Source organism: Cherax quadricarinatus, chromosome 6 (genome assembly GCF_038502225.1).
Source record: "Cherax quadricarinatus isolate ZL_2023a chromosome 6, ASM3850222v1, whole genome shotgun sequence".
Taxonomy (NCBI): Eukaryota; Metazoa; Arthropoda; class Malacostraca; order Decapoda; family Parastacidae; genus Cherax; species Cherax quadricarinatus.
Window position 1 is genome coordinate 43,120,262 of NC_091297.1, and position 18,442 is coordinate 43,138,703.

The following is an 18,442-nucleotide window of genomic DNA, read 5'->3' on the forward strand; positions in this document are numbered from 1 at the left end:
CTTTCAATCTGTTTATTATTATTTCCTCTTGAAGGCTTCTACACTTGTTCCAGCAGTGTTTCTGATATCTTCTGGTACTTTTCAACATCTTACCAGAAGATATCAGAAACACTGCTGGAACAAGTGTAGAAGCCTTCAAGAGGAAACTAGAGAAGTATCTTCACCAGGTGCCAGATCAACCAGACTGTGATGGATATGTGGGGGCAGCGGGCCTCCAGCAGCAACAGCCTTGTTGACCAGGCAGGCACCAGATGAGCCTGGCCCATGGCCAGGCTCAGAGAGTAGATAAACTCTCAAAACTCTTCCAAGGTATATCAAAGGTAAAGGTAAGGTAATACAACATGAAATAGGTCAATGACTTACTTTCAAGATGTTCCAGGAAATACGTACATAACTGATTACTCGAGATATTTTTTTTTTTTTTAGAAAAAATTTCACTTTTTTCGGCCTTTGCATGAGGTAAGAGTGATTTTCTAGTTACCCTTCAGGCACGTAACTTTTTTTTTTTTTTTCTTTTTTTATTATGGTCGTTGTCACTTTTTTTTTTATCCCTCTTGGTCCTCCACTCTTCAATACCTCTATATAATATAAATTTTTATTAATTTGGGCATCTTTATCGTGCTTCTGTGCTATTTACGTTATGCCTAATATTCTGGAATGAATATGATAGGTAGATAACCTTTATTGATACTAATAGTATAATTTTACCATATTTTATAGTGCCATCAGCTTACATGTCCATATGTCATGGTGAAGCATGAGTTACTGAGACTGCTGGGCCTTCTCCCTGTCTCTCGTATAGCCCCAGCCCTCCACACCCTCCAATACCTCTCCATATATGTCAATTTTTATTAATTTGGGCATCTTTATCATGCTTCTGCGTTATTTATTCAAACTTTTAATTCATCTATGGCTTGCCGTAAATGTTTCTGTTGATTTTTCACCTTGACCTGCCTTCAAAGTCTCAAAGATACCGCGTGCCTTGGCTTGAATAACTAAACGGCTCATTGACATTGTTTTTGTATCTGATCGTCAAACCAGATGGCCAGTAATTTCTCCATTTCATAAATGGTCTTTCCGCTGCTTAGTTATTATGGCATGAAATCCTGTCGATGCTTTCACTGCCTCTTTCACTATCTGTATCCTTCAAGATAGTGGAAATAGTAGAATGCGGCAGCTTCAAGTCACTGGCTATCACTTGTACTTTCTTGCCAGCTTCAAGTCACTGGCTATCACTTGTACTTTCTTACCAGCTTCATACTCATTTATAATCTTAATTTTCACCTGAAGATTGAGAGCCTTCCTTTGCTTCTTAGCACTTCCTTCAGGTGAAGTCAAGATCTTCCTTTTTGCTGACATCTTGTACTATGGTATGCACATTAAAGTGCAAATTTGTACAAATATGTAGTGTTGGAGACCTTGACAGCTAGTGTACCGAGTGGCTGACGCTTAAACGTCGCTCTGCCTGTATAAATGTCATACGTATTTTGTGCAGGTTAGGTAGCTGATATTTGAACCACTCCAGAGTGATTTTATTATTATTATTATTATTATTACAGTGGACCCTCGTTTATTGGCTGTTATGCTTATCGGCCGATTTTTTGGCTTCTGGTTATCGGCTGTTATTCCGCATATCAGTCACATGGTATGTGTCAGCGGCTGGCCGCTAGGCACTGGCTTCAGTCTTACTGTGTGTCTGGGCAAGTGAGGAAGCTTCTGCTTATTCATCCAATCATTTCCATTGTTTTTGGTAGTTATTCATTAAATGCAATTGCTAAATGAGTAACCATGGCCCCAAAGAAAGTCCCTAGTAAAAGTCTTTTGGTAAAGAAAATGAGAAACAGGATGGAATTGAAGAAAGAAATTATTGAAAAATGTGAGAGTACCCTTCAAGCGCTTGAGCTTGCCAGGATGTATGGAAAAAAACAAATCAACAATCACTTCTATCCTGGCAGAGAAAGAACAAATCAAGGAAGCTAATGTGGAGTGTGGCAGGGAAACAGGGAGTGTGGAAGAGAGGCAGGGAGTGTAGCAGGCAGGCAGGCAGGCAGGGAGTGTAGCAGGCAGGCAGGCAGGGAGTGTAGCAGGCAGGCAGGCAGGGAGTGTAGCAGGCAGGCAGGCAGGGAGTGTAGCAGGCAGGCAGGCAGAGAGTGTAGCAGGCAGGGAGTGTAGCAGGCAGGCAGGGAGTGTAGCAGGCAGGCAGGCAGGGAGTGTAGCAGGCAGGCAGGGAGTGTAGGAGGAAGGCAGGGAATGGAGCATGGAGGGAGGGAGTGTAACAGGGAGGCAGGGCATAGCAGGGAGGGAGTGTAACAGGGAGGCAGGGAGTGTAGCAGGCAGGCAGGGTGTAGGAGGAAGGCAAGGAGTGTAGCATGGAAAGAGGGAGTGTAGTAGGGAGGCAGGGCATAGCAGGGAGGGAGTGAGTGTAGCAGGCAGGCAGGGAGTGTGGTAGGGAGGCAGGGTGTAGCAGTCAGGCAGGGAGTGTAGTAGGGAGGCAGGGTGTAGCAGGGAATGTAGGAGGAAGGCAGGGAGGGAGGGAGTGTAGCAGGGAAATGGAGTGTGGAAGGGAGGCAGGGAGGGAAGTAACCCCAGAGAGGGCTTTGATACCTGAAGGGGGGCCTGGAGAGGGATCCCCCTTCCAAACAATAACCCCAACTCCCTCTCTCCTCCTCCCTATCTTCCATAAGCCAGTAAGAGTCTTCAGTGAAGGTATGTAATACTGATTTAATTGTTCATGTATTTATTTTACTTAGTTCTCATTGTTTTGTGCATGTAAAACTATAACCCCTTGACTGTCGCAACCCCCAATCCTGAGGTGTCTCCTGGTGTCACAAAATGACAAAAAAAAAAAAATTATGAAGTAATAGAGAATCTTTTCCTGAATTTTGATGGAAAACTGATAAAATTACACCCTCGCGAAGTTAGCGACCTCGGCGATATTTACAAATTGGTGATTTCGCCCACTTTGAGCCCTATTTTCAGCTAATTCCATTGTTCCAGTTGACCAAACTCATAGCTATTTCCTTAGAACTCCGTTTTTTTCTATCGATTGAGTTCAAGAAACTGCCCATTTACCGATTTCAACTACCCAATAACGTGGTCAGAAATTTGCAATTTAACCAATTTCACAAAAATTAAAAAATATGACAATTTCAAAATAGGGTCCAGAATGAACAATGCAGACATTCCTGGCTCTAAAATAACATTTTCTTTGTTCATCAGTCACATCTCCAGGCCCCTCTGATATTACACTTTCTTTCTATTTTGAATTTTTATTCAAACAAAAAATAGATGATTTAATGTTATGCAGACTACTGCACTACTGTAATAATTGTAAAAATAATGTCAACCCATTCATGACTGCTGTAATACAGTGGACCCCCGCATAACGATATTAATCCGTTCATGAGAGCTCATTGTTATGCGAAATTATCGTTATGCGAATGAATTTTCCCCATAAGAAATAATGGAAATCAAATTAATCCGTGCAAGACACCCAAAAGTATGAAAAAAAAAAATTTTACCACATGAAATATACATTTTCCTACACACAAAGAGAAGGATACATGCACAATAGTAGAGTAGTACATGCACAGTATATATTGTGCATGTACTACTCTACTAAATGAAGAATAAATGACACTTACCTTTATTGAAGATGCAGCAATGACTGATGAGACACTGTGTCCTGGGAGTGCCTTTTCCTCCTGAGTACTGTAGGTCCTGTTTGGCATTTTCTTCCAGAACAGGCCTTATCACACTGTGTATGTCACTACGATTCTTAAATCTCTCAAACCAACCTTTGCTGGCTTTAAATTCACCAATATGAGCACTAGTTCCAGGCATTTTTCCCTGTTCATCTGGGTGTTAGTCGACTGGTGTGGGTTGCATCCTGGGAGACAAGATTAAGGACCCCAATGGAAATAAGTTAGAGTCCTCGATGATGCACTGACTTTCTTGGGTTATCCTGGGTGGCTAACCCTCCGGGGTTAATTGTTTCTCGGTAATTGTTTCACGTTAAGCCACACCAACAACACTCTCTCCACATCTTCGAGTAATACAGCTGATGGTGGTGCAGCAACAACAGCAGCTGTGGTGCAGCTGACCATGGTGCAGCAGCAGCTGGGTGCAGCAACAGCTGACCATGGTGCAGCTGCAGCTGTGGTGTAGCAGTAGCAGCTGTGGTGCAGCAGCAGCTGACTGTGGTACGATAGTATTTATCACCCTTTTTACCACAGGGTTGGCACTAGAAGCTTTCTTTGGGCCCATGGTGGCTTATTTAGCAGTTACAAGCACTATAAATAATGGAATAATACAAAATGTATCGAATGTATGCATGCAACCGGCCACCCTGGCTTGTAAACAATGACGGCAAGGCAGGCGCTCAGGCTGGACGGACAGGTTCGGGACAGGTTCGGGACGAGTCATGTTCAGAGACAGCTGATGGTGCAACAGCAGCTGACAGCGTGGTGCAGCAGCAGCTGACTGGTCCAGCAACAGCTGACTCCAGCAACAGCTAACTGGTCCAGCAACAGCTGACTGGTCCAGCAACAGCTGACTGGTCCAGCAACAGCTGACTGGTCCAGCAACAGCTGACTGGTCCAGCAACAGCTGACTGGTCCAGCAACAGCTGACTGGTCCAGCAACAGCTGACTGGTCCAGCAACAGCTGACTGATCCAGCAACAGCTGACTGATCCAGCAACAGCTGACTGATCCAGCAACAGCTGACTGATCCAGCAACAGCTGACTGATCCAGCAACAGCTGACTGATCCAGCAACAGCTGACTGATCCAGCAACAGCTGACTGATCCAGCAACAGCGATTCTTAAATCTCTCAAACCAACCTTTGCTGGCTTTAAATTCACCAATATGAGCACTAGTTCCAGGCGTTTTTCCCTGTTCACCTGGGTGTTAGTCGACTGGTGTGGGTTGCATCCTGGGAGACAAGATTAAGGACCCCAATGGAAATAAGTTAGACAGTCTTCGATGACACACTTTTTTGGGTTATCCTGGGTGGCTAACCCTCTGGGGTTAATTGTTTCTTGGTATTCTCAATAAGCCACACCAACAACGGTGCTACAGCAGCAGCAGCAGCTGACAGTGCTACAGCAGCAGCAGCTGACAGTGCTACAGCAGCAGCAGACGGTACTACAGCAGCAGATGGTACTACTACAGCAGCAGCAGCTGACTGTGGTACAGCAGCAGCAGCAGCAGCTGACAGTGCTACAGCAGCACCAGCAGCTGACAGTGCTACAGCAGCACCAGCAGCAGACAATGCTACAGCAGCAGCAGACGGTACTACAACAGCAGCAGCAGCAGCTGACGGTGGTACAGCAGCAGCAGCAGCTGACGGTGCTACAGCAGCAGCAGCAGCTGACAGTGCTACAGCAGCAGCAGCAGCTGACAGTGCAGCAGCAGCAGCAGCTGACAGTGCTACAGCAGCAGCAGACGATGCTACAGCAGCAGCAGACGATGCTACAGCAGCAGCAGACGGTACTACAGCAGCAGCAGCAGCAGACGGTACTACAACAGCAGCAGCAGCAGCAGCTGACGGTGGTACAGCAGCAGCAGCAGCTGACAGTGGTACAGCAGCAGCAGCAGCTGACGGTGGTACAGCAGCAGCAGCAGCTGACGGTGGTACAGCAGCAGCAGCAGCTGACGGTGGTACAGCAGCAGCAGCAGCTGACGGTGCTACAGCAGCAGCAGCAGCTGAGTGCTACAGCAGCATCAGCAGTTGACCATGGTACCACAGTATTTCGATAATATTTCTCACCCTTTTTACCACAGGGTTGGCACTAGAAGCTTTCTTGGGGCCCATGGTCACTTATTTTGCAGATAAAATCACCAAAAACACTGTAATAATACGAAATGTTACGATTGTATGCTTGGATGTTACCGCGGAGGCTGGCTTGTAAACAATGCCACCGGCGGAACATGTGAGGCTGGCTCAGGCCTCACATAGACGTGTCTCGGACGAACAGCGTTGAGCGGGTTTTTTAGCGGTATGCGAGGCAAAATCTTAGCGATAAAATGTATCGGTATGTGGATTTAACGTTATGTAAGGCCAACGGTATGCGGGGGTCCACTGTAATTGTTAAAATAATGTCAACCCATTCATGACTGCTGTAATAATTGTAAAAATAATGTCAACCCATTCATGACTGCATATTAGAATGGCTAGTTGGACATTTATTGGACAATGACATCATTTGTTTACTTTTGAACATCGGCAAAAATCAAACATTTCCCCAACTTTGAGCTCCATTTCCAGGTTCTTCTTACAGTAAAACCATTCAAAATCACCTCTATTTCTATAATGCATTTTCCATTCTATCAAATGAGAGCAAGAAAACGAGAATACAACCATAAATACTATGTGAAAATAGACCACAAAATTGGCATTTTAATTAAAAAACGGTCAGTTTTTTTTTTTCTCATTATGCACTGCGTGCTTCAGGATTTTTTTTATATGGTGCACACTGACCAGACAGACCCATTCTCTCGCATGTGGGCCTACCAGCTTTCTCCTGCTTGATTTGAAGCCACTAGAATTTGAGTATATATACGCAAACACGGTACCTCGTAAGACATATGTACGACAGAAACAGTCAGAGGGTTAATCTTCAAAAAAAAAAAATTTTTTTTGTGTGTCTGGAATGGATTAATTGTATTTACATTAATTCTTATGGGAAATATTAATTTCGTTTTAGGCCATTTCACTTTTAGGCCGACCTTCTGGAACGGATTACGGCCGATAAATGAGGGTCTACTGTATTATTATTATTACATATTATTATTAACATCCACATACATTGTTCACTGAGTTTAATCATTTATTAAGCTGCCACGAGAGACACAGAGAATGTAATAATAATGTAATAATATTTTTATATAGCCAGACTTGAGTACTGGAAATGGGAAGTACAGTGGACCCTCAGTCATTGGCCGTTCCTGTTATCGGCCAACTCGGTTATAGGCCGGTTTTTTGGCTACCGGTTATTGGTCATTATTTCGGTTATTGGCCGTATGGGATGCATCCGTTTGCCGGCCCAGTCACTTGTGCGTCAGTTTGGCTGTGTCTCAGTGCGTGACAAAGTTTCTGCCCATTCCTCCAAACATTTTGTTTGTTTTCCATTGTTTTTGGTGGTTTTTTTTAGTGCAACTGCAAAATAAGTAACCATGGCTCCAAAGAAAGTTTTAGTAAATCTCTTTTGGAAAAAAAAGTGAGAAACACTATGGAATTCAAGAGAGAGGTGATTGAAAAATATGAGAGTGGTGTGAGAGTGTTGGAACTTTCCAGGATGTACAGCAAAAGCAAATCAACAATCATTTCCATCCTGGCAAAGAAAGAACAAATCAAGGAAGTTAATATTGCGAAAGGAGTAAATTTGCTAATGAAACAGAGGTCACCAATAATGGAAGATAGGGATAAGTTGTTATTATTGTGGATTAAGGAAAAACAGTGGAAATGTGTTGTGGAGTTGATTATTTGTAAGAAGACAAGACAGTTGCATGAGGATCTTATAAAGAAAACTTCTGGAACAAGTGCTACAGTTAGTGAATTTAGGGCCAGCATAGGCTGGTTTGAGAGATTTAAGAAGTGTAGTGGCATACACAGTGTGGTAAGGCATGGTGAGGCTGCCAGTTCTGAAAATGTGCGGCTGAAAAACCTGTAGCGTAATTTAAGGGGTACATAGAGCTAGCTAAAGGATTTGAACCCCAACAAGTGTTCAATTGTGACGAAACAGGCCTGTTTTGAAAGAAAATGCCAAAGAGGGCCTACATTACCCAGGAGAAAAAGGCACTGCCAAGACACAAGCCTATTAAAAAGAGGCTAACTCTCTTGTTGTGTGGTAAGGCTAGTGGGGATTTCAAAGTGAAGCCTTTACTGGTGTATCACTCTGAAAATCCCAGTGTGTTCAAGAAAAACAATGTTGTCAAGAATAGATTGTGTGTGATGTGGAAAGCTAATACTAAGGCATGGGTCACAAGGCAAATTTTCAAAGAGTGGCTCAGTGATGTGTTTGGCCCCAGTGTGAAAAAATACCTCCTGGAAAAGAAATTGCTACTCAAGTGCCTCCTGGTACTGGAAAATGCTCCTGCTCATCCTCCAGACTGGGAAGACCAATTGTTTAGGGACTTCAGGTTCATCACAGTGAAGTTCTTGCCTCCTGACACCACTCCTCTCCTCCAGCCCATGGACCAGCAGCTCATTTCTAACTTCAGAAAACTCTACACCAAAGCAGCATTTCAGAAGTGCTTTGAAGTGACCTTGGACACTCAGTTGACCCTAAGAGAGTTCTGGAGGAATCACTTCAGTATCCTCCATTGCGTAAGCCTTATAGGTAAGGCTTGGGAGGGAGTGACTTCCAGGACTTTGAACTCTGCTTGGAGAAAATTGTGGCCATATTGTGTCCAAGAAAGGGATTTTGAAGAGTTTGGGGCTGACCCTGTGCCTGTTGTAGACTCTATTGTGGCACTGGGGAAGTCCAGGGGATTGGAGGTTAGTGGCAAGGATGTGGAAGAGTTGGAGGACCACAGGGAAGAGCTAACCACTGTAGAGTTGCAAGAGCTTCATCTGGAACAGCAACAGGCCACAGCTGAGTAACTTGCTTCAGAGGAGGAGGAAAAGGGAGTGAAGGAAGTGCCTTCATCATTGATTAAGGACATTTGTGCAAAGTGGAATGATGTGCAAAGTTTTGTCGAGAAGTACCACCCTGACCGAGCAGAAACAAGCCACATCTGCAACATGTTTAGTGACAAAACCTTGTCTAACTTTAAGGAAATCATAGAGATGCCAGAAACATAGCACTCTTGACAGATATGTTTTGCGACAGGCGTCCAGTGACTAAACTGGTCCTAGTGGCATTAACCCCTTGACTGTCGCAACTCCAAATCCTGAGGTGTCTCCTGGTGTCGCAAAATTTCTGGAAAAAAAAAATTATTTTTTCTTTTATGAGATGATAGAGAATCTTTTCCCGATTATAATGACACCAAAAGAACGAAACTTGATGGAAAACTGACGGAATTGCGCTCTCGCAAAGTTAGCGACCTCGGTGATATTTACAAATTGGCGATTTCGCCCACTTTGAGCCCTGTTTTTGGCTAATTCCATTGTTCCAGTCGACCAAACTCATAGCTATTTCTTTAAAACTACATTTTTTCTATCAATTGAGTACAAGAAACTGCCCACTTATCGATTTCAACTACCCAATGACGTGATCAGAAATTTGCAATTTGGCCAATTTCACAAAAATTTTAAAATATGACAATTTCAAAATAGGGTCCAGAATGAACAATGCAGACATTCCTGGCTCTAAAATAACATTTTCTTTGTTCATCAGTCATGTCTCCAGGCCCCTCTGATATTACTCTTGCTTTCTATTTTGAATTTTTATTCAAACAAAAAATAGAAGATTTACTGTTATGCAAGAGTACTGCAATATTGTAATAATTGTATAAATTATGTCAACCCATTCATGACTGCATATTAGACTGGCTACTTGGACATTTATTGGAAAATGGCATCATTTGTTTACTTTTGAACATCGGCAAAAATCAAACATTTTCTCTACTTTGAGCTCCATTTCTATAATATGTTTTCCATTCTGTCAAATGAGACCAAGGAAATGAGAATACAACCATAAATACTATACGAAAATAGACCACAAAGTTGGCATTTTAACCCTTTCAGGGTCCAAGGCCAAAATCTGAAGTCACGCACCAGTGTCCAAGAATTTTCAAAAAAAAAGTTATTTTTTCTTATGAAATCATAGAGAATCTTTTTGTGAAGGTAATAAAACAAAAAGTACGAAATTTGGTGGAAAATTGACAAAATTATGCTCTCGCGAATTTTGATGTGTCAGCGATATTTACGAGTCGGAGATTTTGCCGACTTTGACTCCCATTTTAGGCCAATTACATTATTCCAATCAACCAAATTCTTAGCTATTTCACTAGTATTACTTCTATTCTATCGATTGAGCACAAGAAATCGCCAAATCAACTGTTTCAACTACAAAATAAAGTGATCGGAAATTGTTAATTTGGCCAATTTAACACAAAGTTCAAAATATTCCAATTTCAAAATAGGCTCCAGAATAAACAATGTAGGTATTCCTGGAACTAAACTAACATTTCCTCTGTTCATTAGTTACATTTTGAGGCTTTACAAATAAATTCCATTTTGATTTTTTATTCACATAATGAATTTTTATTCACACCAAAAAATAGAAGATTTACTGTTATGCAATACTGTAATAATTGTATAAATATCATCACCATATTTGTGAATGTATATTAGACCCACCAGCTGACGTGTATTAGATGTGTGAGGTCGTTTGTTTACTCTTGAATATCGGCAAAAATTTAACATTTCCGCTACTTTGAGCTCAGTTTCAAGCCATTTCCAGTGCTAAAACCAATCAAAATCATCTCTATTTCTGTAATATGTCTTCCATTCTATCAAATGAGACCAAGAAATCGCAAATACAACTATAAAAAACATACGAAAAAACACTGCAAAGTCGCTGTTTTAATCGAAAAATCATGATTTCAGTTTTTTCTCTCATACACAGTGTGCTGCAGGATCTGTTTTATGTGGTGCACACATACCACATAGATGTATTCTCTCATATCTAGGCCCAAATGTACCACTCACAGTTTATCAGAGTGAGCTGAGCTCATGGCGTAGATCTACGGTTTGGACACTCACTGTAAAGCCGTAGATCTACGGGACGGACCCTGAAAGGGTTAATTAAAAAAAACGGTCGGAGTTTTTTTTTTCTCGTGCACTGTTTGCTGCAGGATTTTTTATATGGTGCACACTGACCAGACAGACCCATTCTGTCACATGTGGGCCTACCAGCTTTCTCATGCTTGATTTGAAGCCGCTAGAGTTTGAGTATATATACGTCAAACACGGTGGCTCGTAAGACGTATATATACGACCGAAACAGTCCAAGGGTTAAAAGACAAAGAATGGAAGTAACCCCAGAGAGGGCTTTGTTACCTGAAGTCTTTATGAAGGGGGATTCCCCTTCCAAACAATAACTCCTCCCTCTTTCCTCCTCCCTATCTTCCAGAAGCCAGCATTAGTCTTCAATAAAGGTATGCAATACTGGTTTAAATGTTAAAAATTTTTTTTTTTTTTTTTTGGTGAATATTTTTGTCTGGAATGGATTAATTGTATTTACATTAATTCTTATGGGAAATATTATTTCAGTCTTCAGCCATTTCGGTTTTAGGCTGAGCTTCTGGAATGGATTACGGTCGATAACCAAGGGTACACTGTACAATGCCTGCACTTCAAAGGATGGGTTTGGGATATTGGCAGTTTGGAGGGATATGTTATATATTTATATATGCTTCTAAACTGTTGTATCTGGGTGCCTCGGCAAAGACTGATTATGTGTGAGTGAAGTGAAAGTGTTGAATGATAAAAGTATTTTCTTTTTGGGGATTTTCTTTCTTTTTGGGCCACCCTGCCTCGGTGGGAGACTGCCGACTTGTTGGAGAAAAAAAAAATTTACAATCACTCTGGAGTGCTTTAATGTCAGCTACCAAACCTATACGGAATACATATGAGATTAAAGCGCCCCAGAGTGATTATTATATTATTATGTTTTATCATCATCATTATTATTATCACTAACAACATATCTTGTTTACTGAATTTAATCATTTCTTAATGAAACTGCCACAAGAGACCGAGAAGGTAAACACAGAAACTCGCCAGCTAACCCCTTTACTGTGAACTTCTTTTGTACTTCTTCCATTTTCCTCTCTTTCCTCTTCCAAGTGCTGCTGCACTTCTATCTTGTACTTTGGGGTGCACAATAAAGTACAAATGTGTTGTCTTGGAGACTTTAAAAGCTAGTGTACTGAGTGCTTGTAAGAAAGAGATCGAGATGCTTGATGCTGAGACACTGCACTGCCCGTTTCCGTGACCAAGTTCTCGTATGGCATACAATACTGTCTTGTCGGAGAGCCCATCACAAGTCCGAGTTCTTGGTAAACGAGCACGTCGGTGAGGGAGGAGAGGCTGTAATGCCTTGGGGTAATGTCTCATTACCCTTATACAGTAGTTTTTTATTGTGTAGGTAAGTATTTACTGTACTTATGTAATCCTTATTAATCAGAAATGATTGTCTCTTGTTTTCAGGAGTTAATTAGGTTCACAAAAAATTCTCTTTTGCAGACGTCGTGAACGTCGAGACACTTACTACCGTAAAAAAGCAGAAGAGGAGCAACAGCGAAGGGATGAAGAGCTCAAAAAGGCAAGAGAAGAACAGGAGAGGTTAGAAAGGGAGCAGAGAGAGAGAGAGGAACAAGAATATTTTGAGAGAAAAGCACAATTAGACAGACAGGCTGAACTCCAAAGAGGTAAAGTTTATCATATAGGTGACTATGAGTTAGCATAGTCTTTTTATTTCTAATTTCACTGTCAGTAAATGCATATTGTACAATACAGTATGTTACTTTATCATACAAATTGGATTTTTCTGGGTAGCATGACTTTTATTCCTCTCCACTACCCCTTGTTTCAGTGGTCCTGCCATATTTGTTTTTCACCCACCATTTCTTCTTTTTCTCTGCACTTTTGTATTTGTTTTATTCAGTGTGCAAGTTCTTTAAATCCTGTTCCTGAGTGTCATTGTACATATTTCATGCTATTATTCAGGATAAAGAAAAGAATCATAGAAGGAAGTTAGGATTCTTCCACACTGTACTTGACATTTTCCTTTTAATACTGGCTTTTGTTTTTTTTCCTAATAGAAATCATATTAATAAGTTATTGAAAGAATTATTGGGTAAGGTAGAGTAAGATTGTAGAGGAATTCTTTTTGGGTCATCTTGCCTTGGTGGCAGATGGCCGACTTGATGAAAAAAAAAAAAAGGATGTGTAGATTGTTTACATGGAAGCACATGGTGAACAGTACTTAAAGGTAATGAACTTCTCATTCCCTTAATGGATTTAGGAATGGTGTATGATAATAGAACGGAGAGCAATGTTAGAGATGTAACATTGCTACACTACTTAAAGCAGTAGTGTGCTTATCTCTGTATAGCAAGGCTTAGGTTAGGGTATATAGGTAGGAGCTTTTTATAGGTAGTAGGTTGGTAGACAGCAACCACCCAGGGAGGTACTACCGTCCTGCCAAGTGAATGTAAAACAAAAGCCTGTAATTGTTTTACATGATGGTAGGATTGCTGGTGTTTTTTTGTCTGTCTCATAAATATGCAAAATACAGGTATGTCTTGCTACTTCTACTTATACTTAGGTCACACTACACATACATGTACACGTTTATTTATACATACTCATCTGAGTTTTCTTTGATTTTATCTTAATAGTTCTTGGTCTTATTACTTCTCCTTTTATATCCATGGGGAAGTGGAATAAGAATCTTTCCCCCTTAAGCCATGTGTGTTGTAAAAGTCAACTAAAATGCCGGGAACAATGGGCTAGTAACCTCTTTTCCTGTAAAGATTACTAAAAAGAATAATAAGAAGAAAATTGTCAAAGTGGGAAGTCTGAATGTGCGTGGATGTTGTGCAAATGATAAGAAAGAGATGATTGTGGATGTTATGAATGAGAAGAAGCTGGATGTCCTGGCTTTAAGTGAAACAAAGCTGAAGGGGGTGGGAGAGTTTCAGTGGAGAGGAATAAATGGGATTAGGTCAGGGGTTTCAAATAGAGTTAGAGCTAAAGAAGGAGTAGCAATAATGTTGAAGGATAAGCTATGGCAGGAAAAGAGGGACTATAAATGTATTAATTCAAGGATTATGTGGAGTAAAATAAAGATTGGATGTGAAAAGTGGGTTATAATAAGCGTGTATGCACCTGGAGAAGAGAGAAGTGTAGAGGAGAGAGAGAGATTTTGGGAAATGTTGAGTGAATGCGTGGGGAGTTTTGAATCAAGTGTGAGAGTAATGGTGGTTGGGGATTTCAATGCTAAAGTGGGTAAAAATGTTATGGAGGGAGTAGTAGGTAAATTTGGGGTGCCAGGGGTAAATGTAAATGGGGAGCCTTTAAATGAGCTAAGTGTAGAAAGAAATTTGGTAATAAGTAATACATATTTTATGAAAAAGAGGATAAATAAATATACAAGGTATGATGTAGCACGTAATGAAAGTAGTTTATTAGATTATGTATTGGTGGATAAAAGGTTGATGGGTAGGCTCCAGGATGTACATGTTTATAGAGGGGCAACTGATATATCGGATCATTATTTAGTTGTAGCTACAGTTAGAGTAAGAGGTAGATGGGAAAAGAGGAAGGTGGCAACAACAAGTAAGAGGGAGGTGAAAGTGTATAAACTAAGGGAGGAGGAAGTTCGGGTGAGATATAAGCGACTATTGGCAGAAAGGTGGGCTAGTGCAAAGATGAGTAGTGGGGAGGTTGAAGAGGGTTGGAATAGTTTTAAAAATGCAGTATTAGAATGTGGGGCAGAAGTTTGTGGTTATAGGAGGGTGGGGGCAGGAGGAAAGAGGAGTGATTGGTGGAATGATGAAGTAAAGGGTGTGATAAAAGAGAAAAGGGTAGCTTATGAGAGGTTTTTACAAAGCAGAAGTGTTATAAGAAGAGCAGAGTATATGGAGAGTAAAAGAAAGGTAAAGAGAGTGGTGAGAGAGTGCAAAAGGAGAGCAGATGATAGAGTGGGAGAGGCACTGTCAAGAAATTTTAATGAAAATAAGAAAAAATTTTGGAGTGAGTTAAACAAGTTAAGAAAGCCTAGGGAAAATATGGATTTGTCAGTTAAAAACAGAGTAGGGGAGTTAGTAGATGGGGAGATGGAGGTATTGGGTAGATGGCGAGAATATTTTGAGGAACTTTTAAATGTTAAGGAAGAAACAGAGGCAGTAATTTCATGCACTGGTCAGGGAGGTATACCATCTTTTAGGAGTGAAGAAGAGCAGAATGTAAGTGTGGGGGAGGTACGTGAGGCATTACGTAAAATGAAAGGGGGTAAAGCAGCTGGAACTGATGGGATCATGGCAGAAATGTTAAAAGCAGGGGGGGATATAGTGTTGGAGTGGTTGGTACTTTTGTTTAATAAATGTATGAAAGAGGGGAAGGTACCTAAGGATTGGCGGAGAGCATGTATAGTCCCTTTATATAAAGGGAAAGGGGACAAAAGAGACTGTAAAAATTATAGAGGAATAAGCTTACTGAGTATACCAGGAAAAGTGTACGGTAGGGTTATAATTGAAAGAATTAGAGGTAAGACAGAATGTAGGATTGCGGATGAGCAAGGAGGTTTCAGAGTGGGTAGGGGATGTGTAGATCAGGTGTTTACATTGAAGCATATATGTGAACAGTATTTAGATAAAGATAGGGAAGTTTTTATTGCATTTATGGATTTAGAAAAGGCATATGATAGAGTGGATAGAGGAGTAATGTGGCAGATGTTGCAAGTATATGGAATAGGTGGTAAGTTATTAAATGCTGTAAAGAGTTTTTATGAGGATAGTGAGGCTCAGGTTAGGGTGTGTAGAAGAGAGGGAGACTACTTCCCGGTAAAAGTAGGTCTTAGACAGGGATGTGTAATGTCACCATGGTTGTTTAATATATTTATAGATGGGGTTGTAAAGGAAGTAAATTCTAGGGTGTTTGGGAGAGGGGTGGGATTAAATTATGGGGAATCAAATTCAAAATGGGAATTGACACAGTTACTTTTTGCTGATGATACTGTGCTTATGGGAGATTCTAAAGAAAAATTGCAAAGGTTAGTGGATGAGTTTGGGAATGTGTGTAAAGGTAGAAAGTTGAAAGTGAACATAGAAAAGAGTAAGGTGATGAGGGTATCAAATGATTTAGATAAAGAAAAATTGGATATCAAATTGGGTAGGAGGAGTATGGAAGAAGTGAATGTTTTCAGATACTTGGGAGTTGACGTGTCGGCGGATGGATTTATGAAGGATGAGGTTAATCATAGAAGTGATGAGGGAAAAAAGGTGAGTGGTGCGTTGAGGTATATGTGGAGTCAAAAAACGTTATCTATGGAGGCAAAGAAGGGAATGTATGAAAGTATAGTAGTACCAACACTCTTATATGGGTGTGAAGCTTGGGTGGTAAATGCAGCAGCGAGGAGACGGTTGGAGGCAGTGGAGATGTCCTGTTTAAGGGCAATGTGTGGTGTAAATATTATGCAGAAAATTCGGAGTGTGGAAATTAGGAGAAGGTGTGGAGTTAATAAAAGTATTAGTCAGAGGGCAGAAGAGGGGTTGTTGAGGTGGTTTGGTCATTTAGAGAGAATGGATCAAAGTAGAATGACATGGAAAGCATATAAATCTATAGGGGAAGGAAGGCGGAGTAGGGGTCGTCCTCGAAAGGGTTGGAGAGAGGGGGTAAAGGAGGTTTTGTGGGCAAGGGGCTTGGACTTCCAGCAAGCGTGCGTGAGCGTGTTAGATAGGAGTGAATGGAGACAATTGGTACTTGGGACCTGACGATCTGTTGGAGTGTGAGCAGGGTAATATTTAGTGAAGGGATTCAGGGAAACCGGTTATTTTCATATAGTCGGACTTGAGTCCTGGAAATGGGAAGTACAATGCCTGCACTTTAAAGGAGGGGTTTGGGATATTGGCAGTTTGGAGGGATATGTTGTGTATCTTTATATGTGTATGCTTCTAGACTGTTGTATTCTGAGCACCTCTGCAAAAACAGCGATAATGTGCGAGTGTGGTGAAAGTGTTGAATGATGATGAAAGTATTTTCTTTTTGGGGATTTTCTTTCTTTTTTGGGTCACCCTGCCTCGGTGGGAGACGGCCGACTTGTTGAAAAAAAAAAAAAAAAAAAGTCTGTTGAGTATACCTGGTAAAGTGTATGGAAGAGTTATTGTTGAAAGAATTAAGAGTAAGACGGAGAATAGGATAGTAGATGAACAAGGAGGCTTTAGGAAAGGTAGGGGGTGTATGGACCAGGTGTTTACAGTGAAACATATAAGTGAACAGTATTTAGATAAGGCTAAAGAGGTCTTTGTGGCATTTATGGATTTGGAAAAGGCGTATGACAGGGTGGATAGGGGGCAATGTGGCAGATATTGCAGGTGTATGGTGTAGGAGGTAGGTTACTGAAAGCAGTGAAGAGTTTTTACGAGGATAGTGAGGCTCAAGTTAGAGTGTGTAGGAAAGGGAAATTATTTCCCAGTAAAAGTAGGCCTTAGACAAGGATGTGTGATGTCACTGTGGTTGTTTAATATATTTATAGATGGGGTTGTAAGAGAAGTAAATGCGAGGGTCTTGGCAAGAGGCGTTGAGTTAAAAGATAAAGAATCACACGTAAAGTGGGAGTTGTCACAGTTCCTTTTTGCTGATGACACTGTGCTCTTGGGAGATTCTGAAGAGAAGCTGCAGAGATTGGTGGATGAATTTGGTAGGGTGTGCAAAAGAAGAAAATTAAAAGTGAATACAGGAAAGAGTAAGGTCATTAGGATAACAAAAAGATTAGGTGATGAAAGATTGGATATCAGATTGGAGGGAGAGAGTATGGAGGAGGTGAATGTATTCAGATATTTGGGAGTGGACGTGTCAGCGGATGGGTCTATGAAAGATGAGGTGAATCATAGAATTGATGAGGGGAAAAGGGTGAGTGGTGCACTTAGGAGTCTGTGGAGACAAAGAACTTTGTCCTTGGAGGCAAAGAGGGGAATGTATGAGAGTATTGTTTTACCAACGCTCTTATATGGGTGTGAAGCATGGGTGATGAATGTTGCAGTGAGAAGAAGGCTGGAGGCAGTGGAGATGTCATGTCTGAGGGCAATGTGTGGTGTGAATATGATGCAGAGAATTCGTAGTTTAAAAACCATACCCCGGCCGGGATTGAACCCGAGGTCAGAGAATCTCAAAACTCCAGACCGTCGTGTTAGCCACTAGACCAGCTAGCCACAATAAGATTCGTCCAACTAGGCATATTTTTACACCATAGGAAGGTTAGCATAGGCACCACTGTGACCACAAATGCAAGTTTTTACAGACGAATCTCCAGCTAGCATGGCCGTGACGAACTCTAGCTCAAGTCCCCTCACTTTTGTCAACATGACTCATGAAATCGTAATGACACGATTGCAAACAAACCATACCCCGGCCGGGATTGAACCCGCGGTCAGAGAGTCTCAAAACTCCAGACCATCACGTTAGCCACTAGACCAGCTAGCAATCGTGTCATTACGATTTCGTGAGTCATGTTGACGGCAGTGAGGGGACTTGAGCTAGAGTTCATCACGTCCACGCTAGCTGGAGATTCGTCTGTAAAAATTCGCATTTGTGGTCACAGTGGTGCCTATGCTAACCTTCCTATGGTGTAGAAATATACCTAGTTGGATGAATCTTATTGTGGCTAGCTGGTCTAGTGGCTAACGCGAGGTGCTGTGTTGTGTCGTTGTTGGGTATATAAGGGCCACTGAGAGTAAGCCGTCCATAATGGTGGTGAAGGAGTTGGT

The 18,442-nt window shown here is 41.4% G+C and overlaps 1 protein-coding gene across 1 annotated transcript in view; it reads left to right on the forward strand.

Annotated features, from left to right (window-relative positions):
* The window catches only part of eIF3a (eukaryotic translation initiation factor 3 subunit a), a 221,254-nt gene that overhangs the window by 145,601 nt on the left and 57,211 nt on the right, over nt 1-18,442 (forward strand). The window contains exon 15 of the mRNA XM_070081388.1: nt 12,198-12,382. Within this exon, the coding sequence (XP_069937489.1) occupies nt 12,198-12,382 (185 nt within the window). The remainder of the gene's footprint in view (nt 1-12,197; nt 12,383-18,442) is intronic.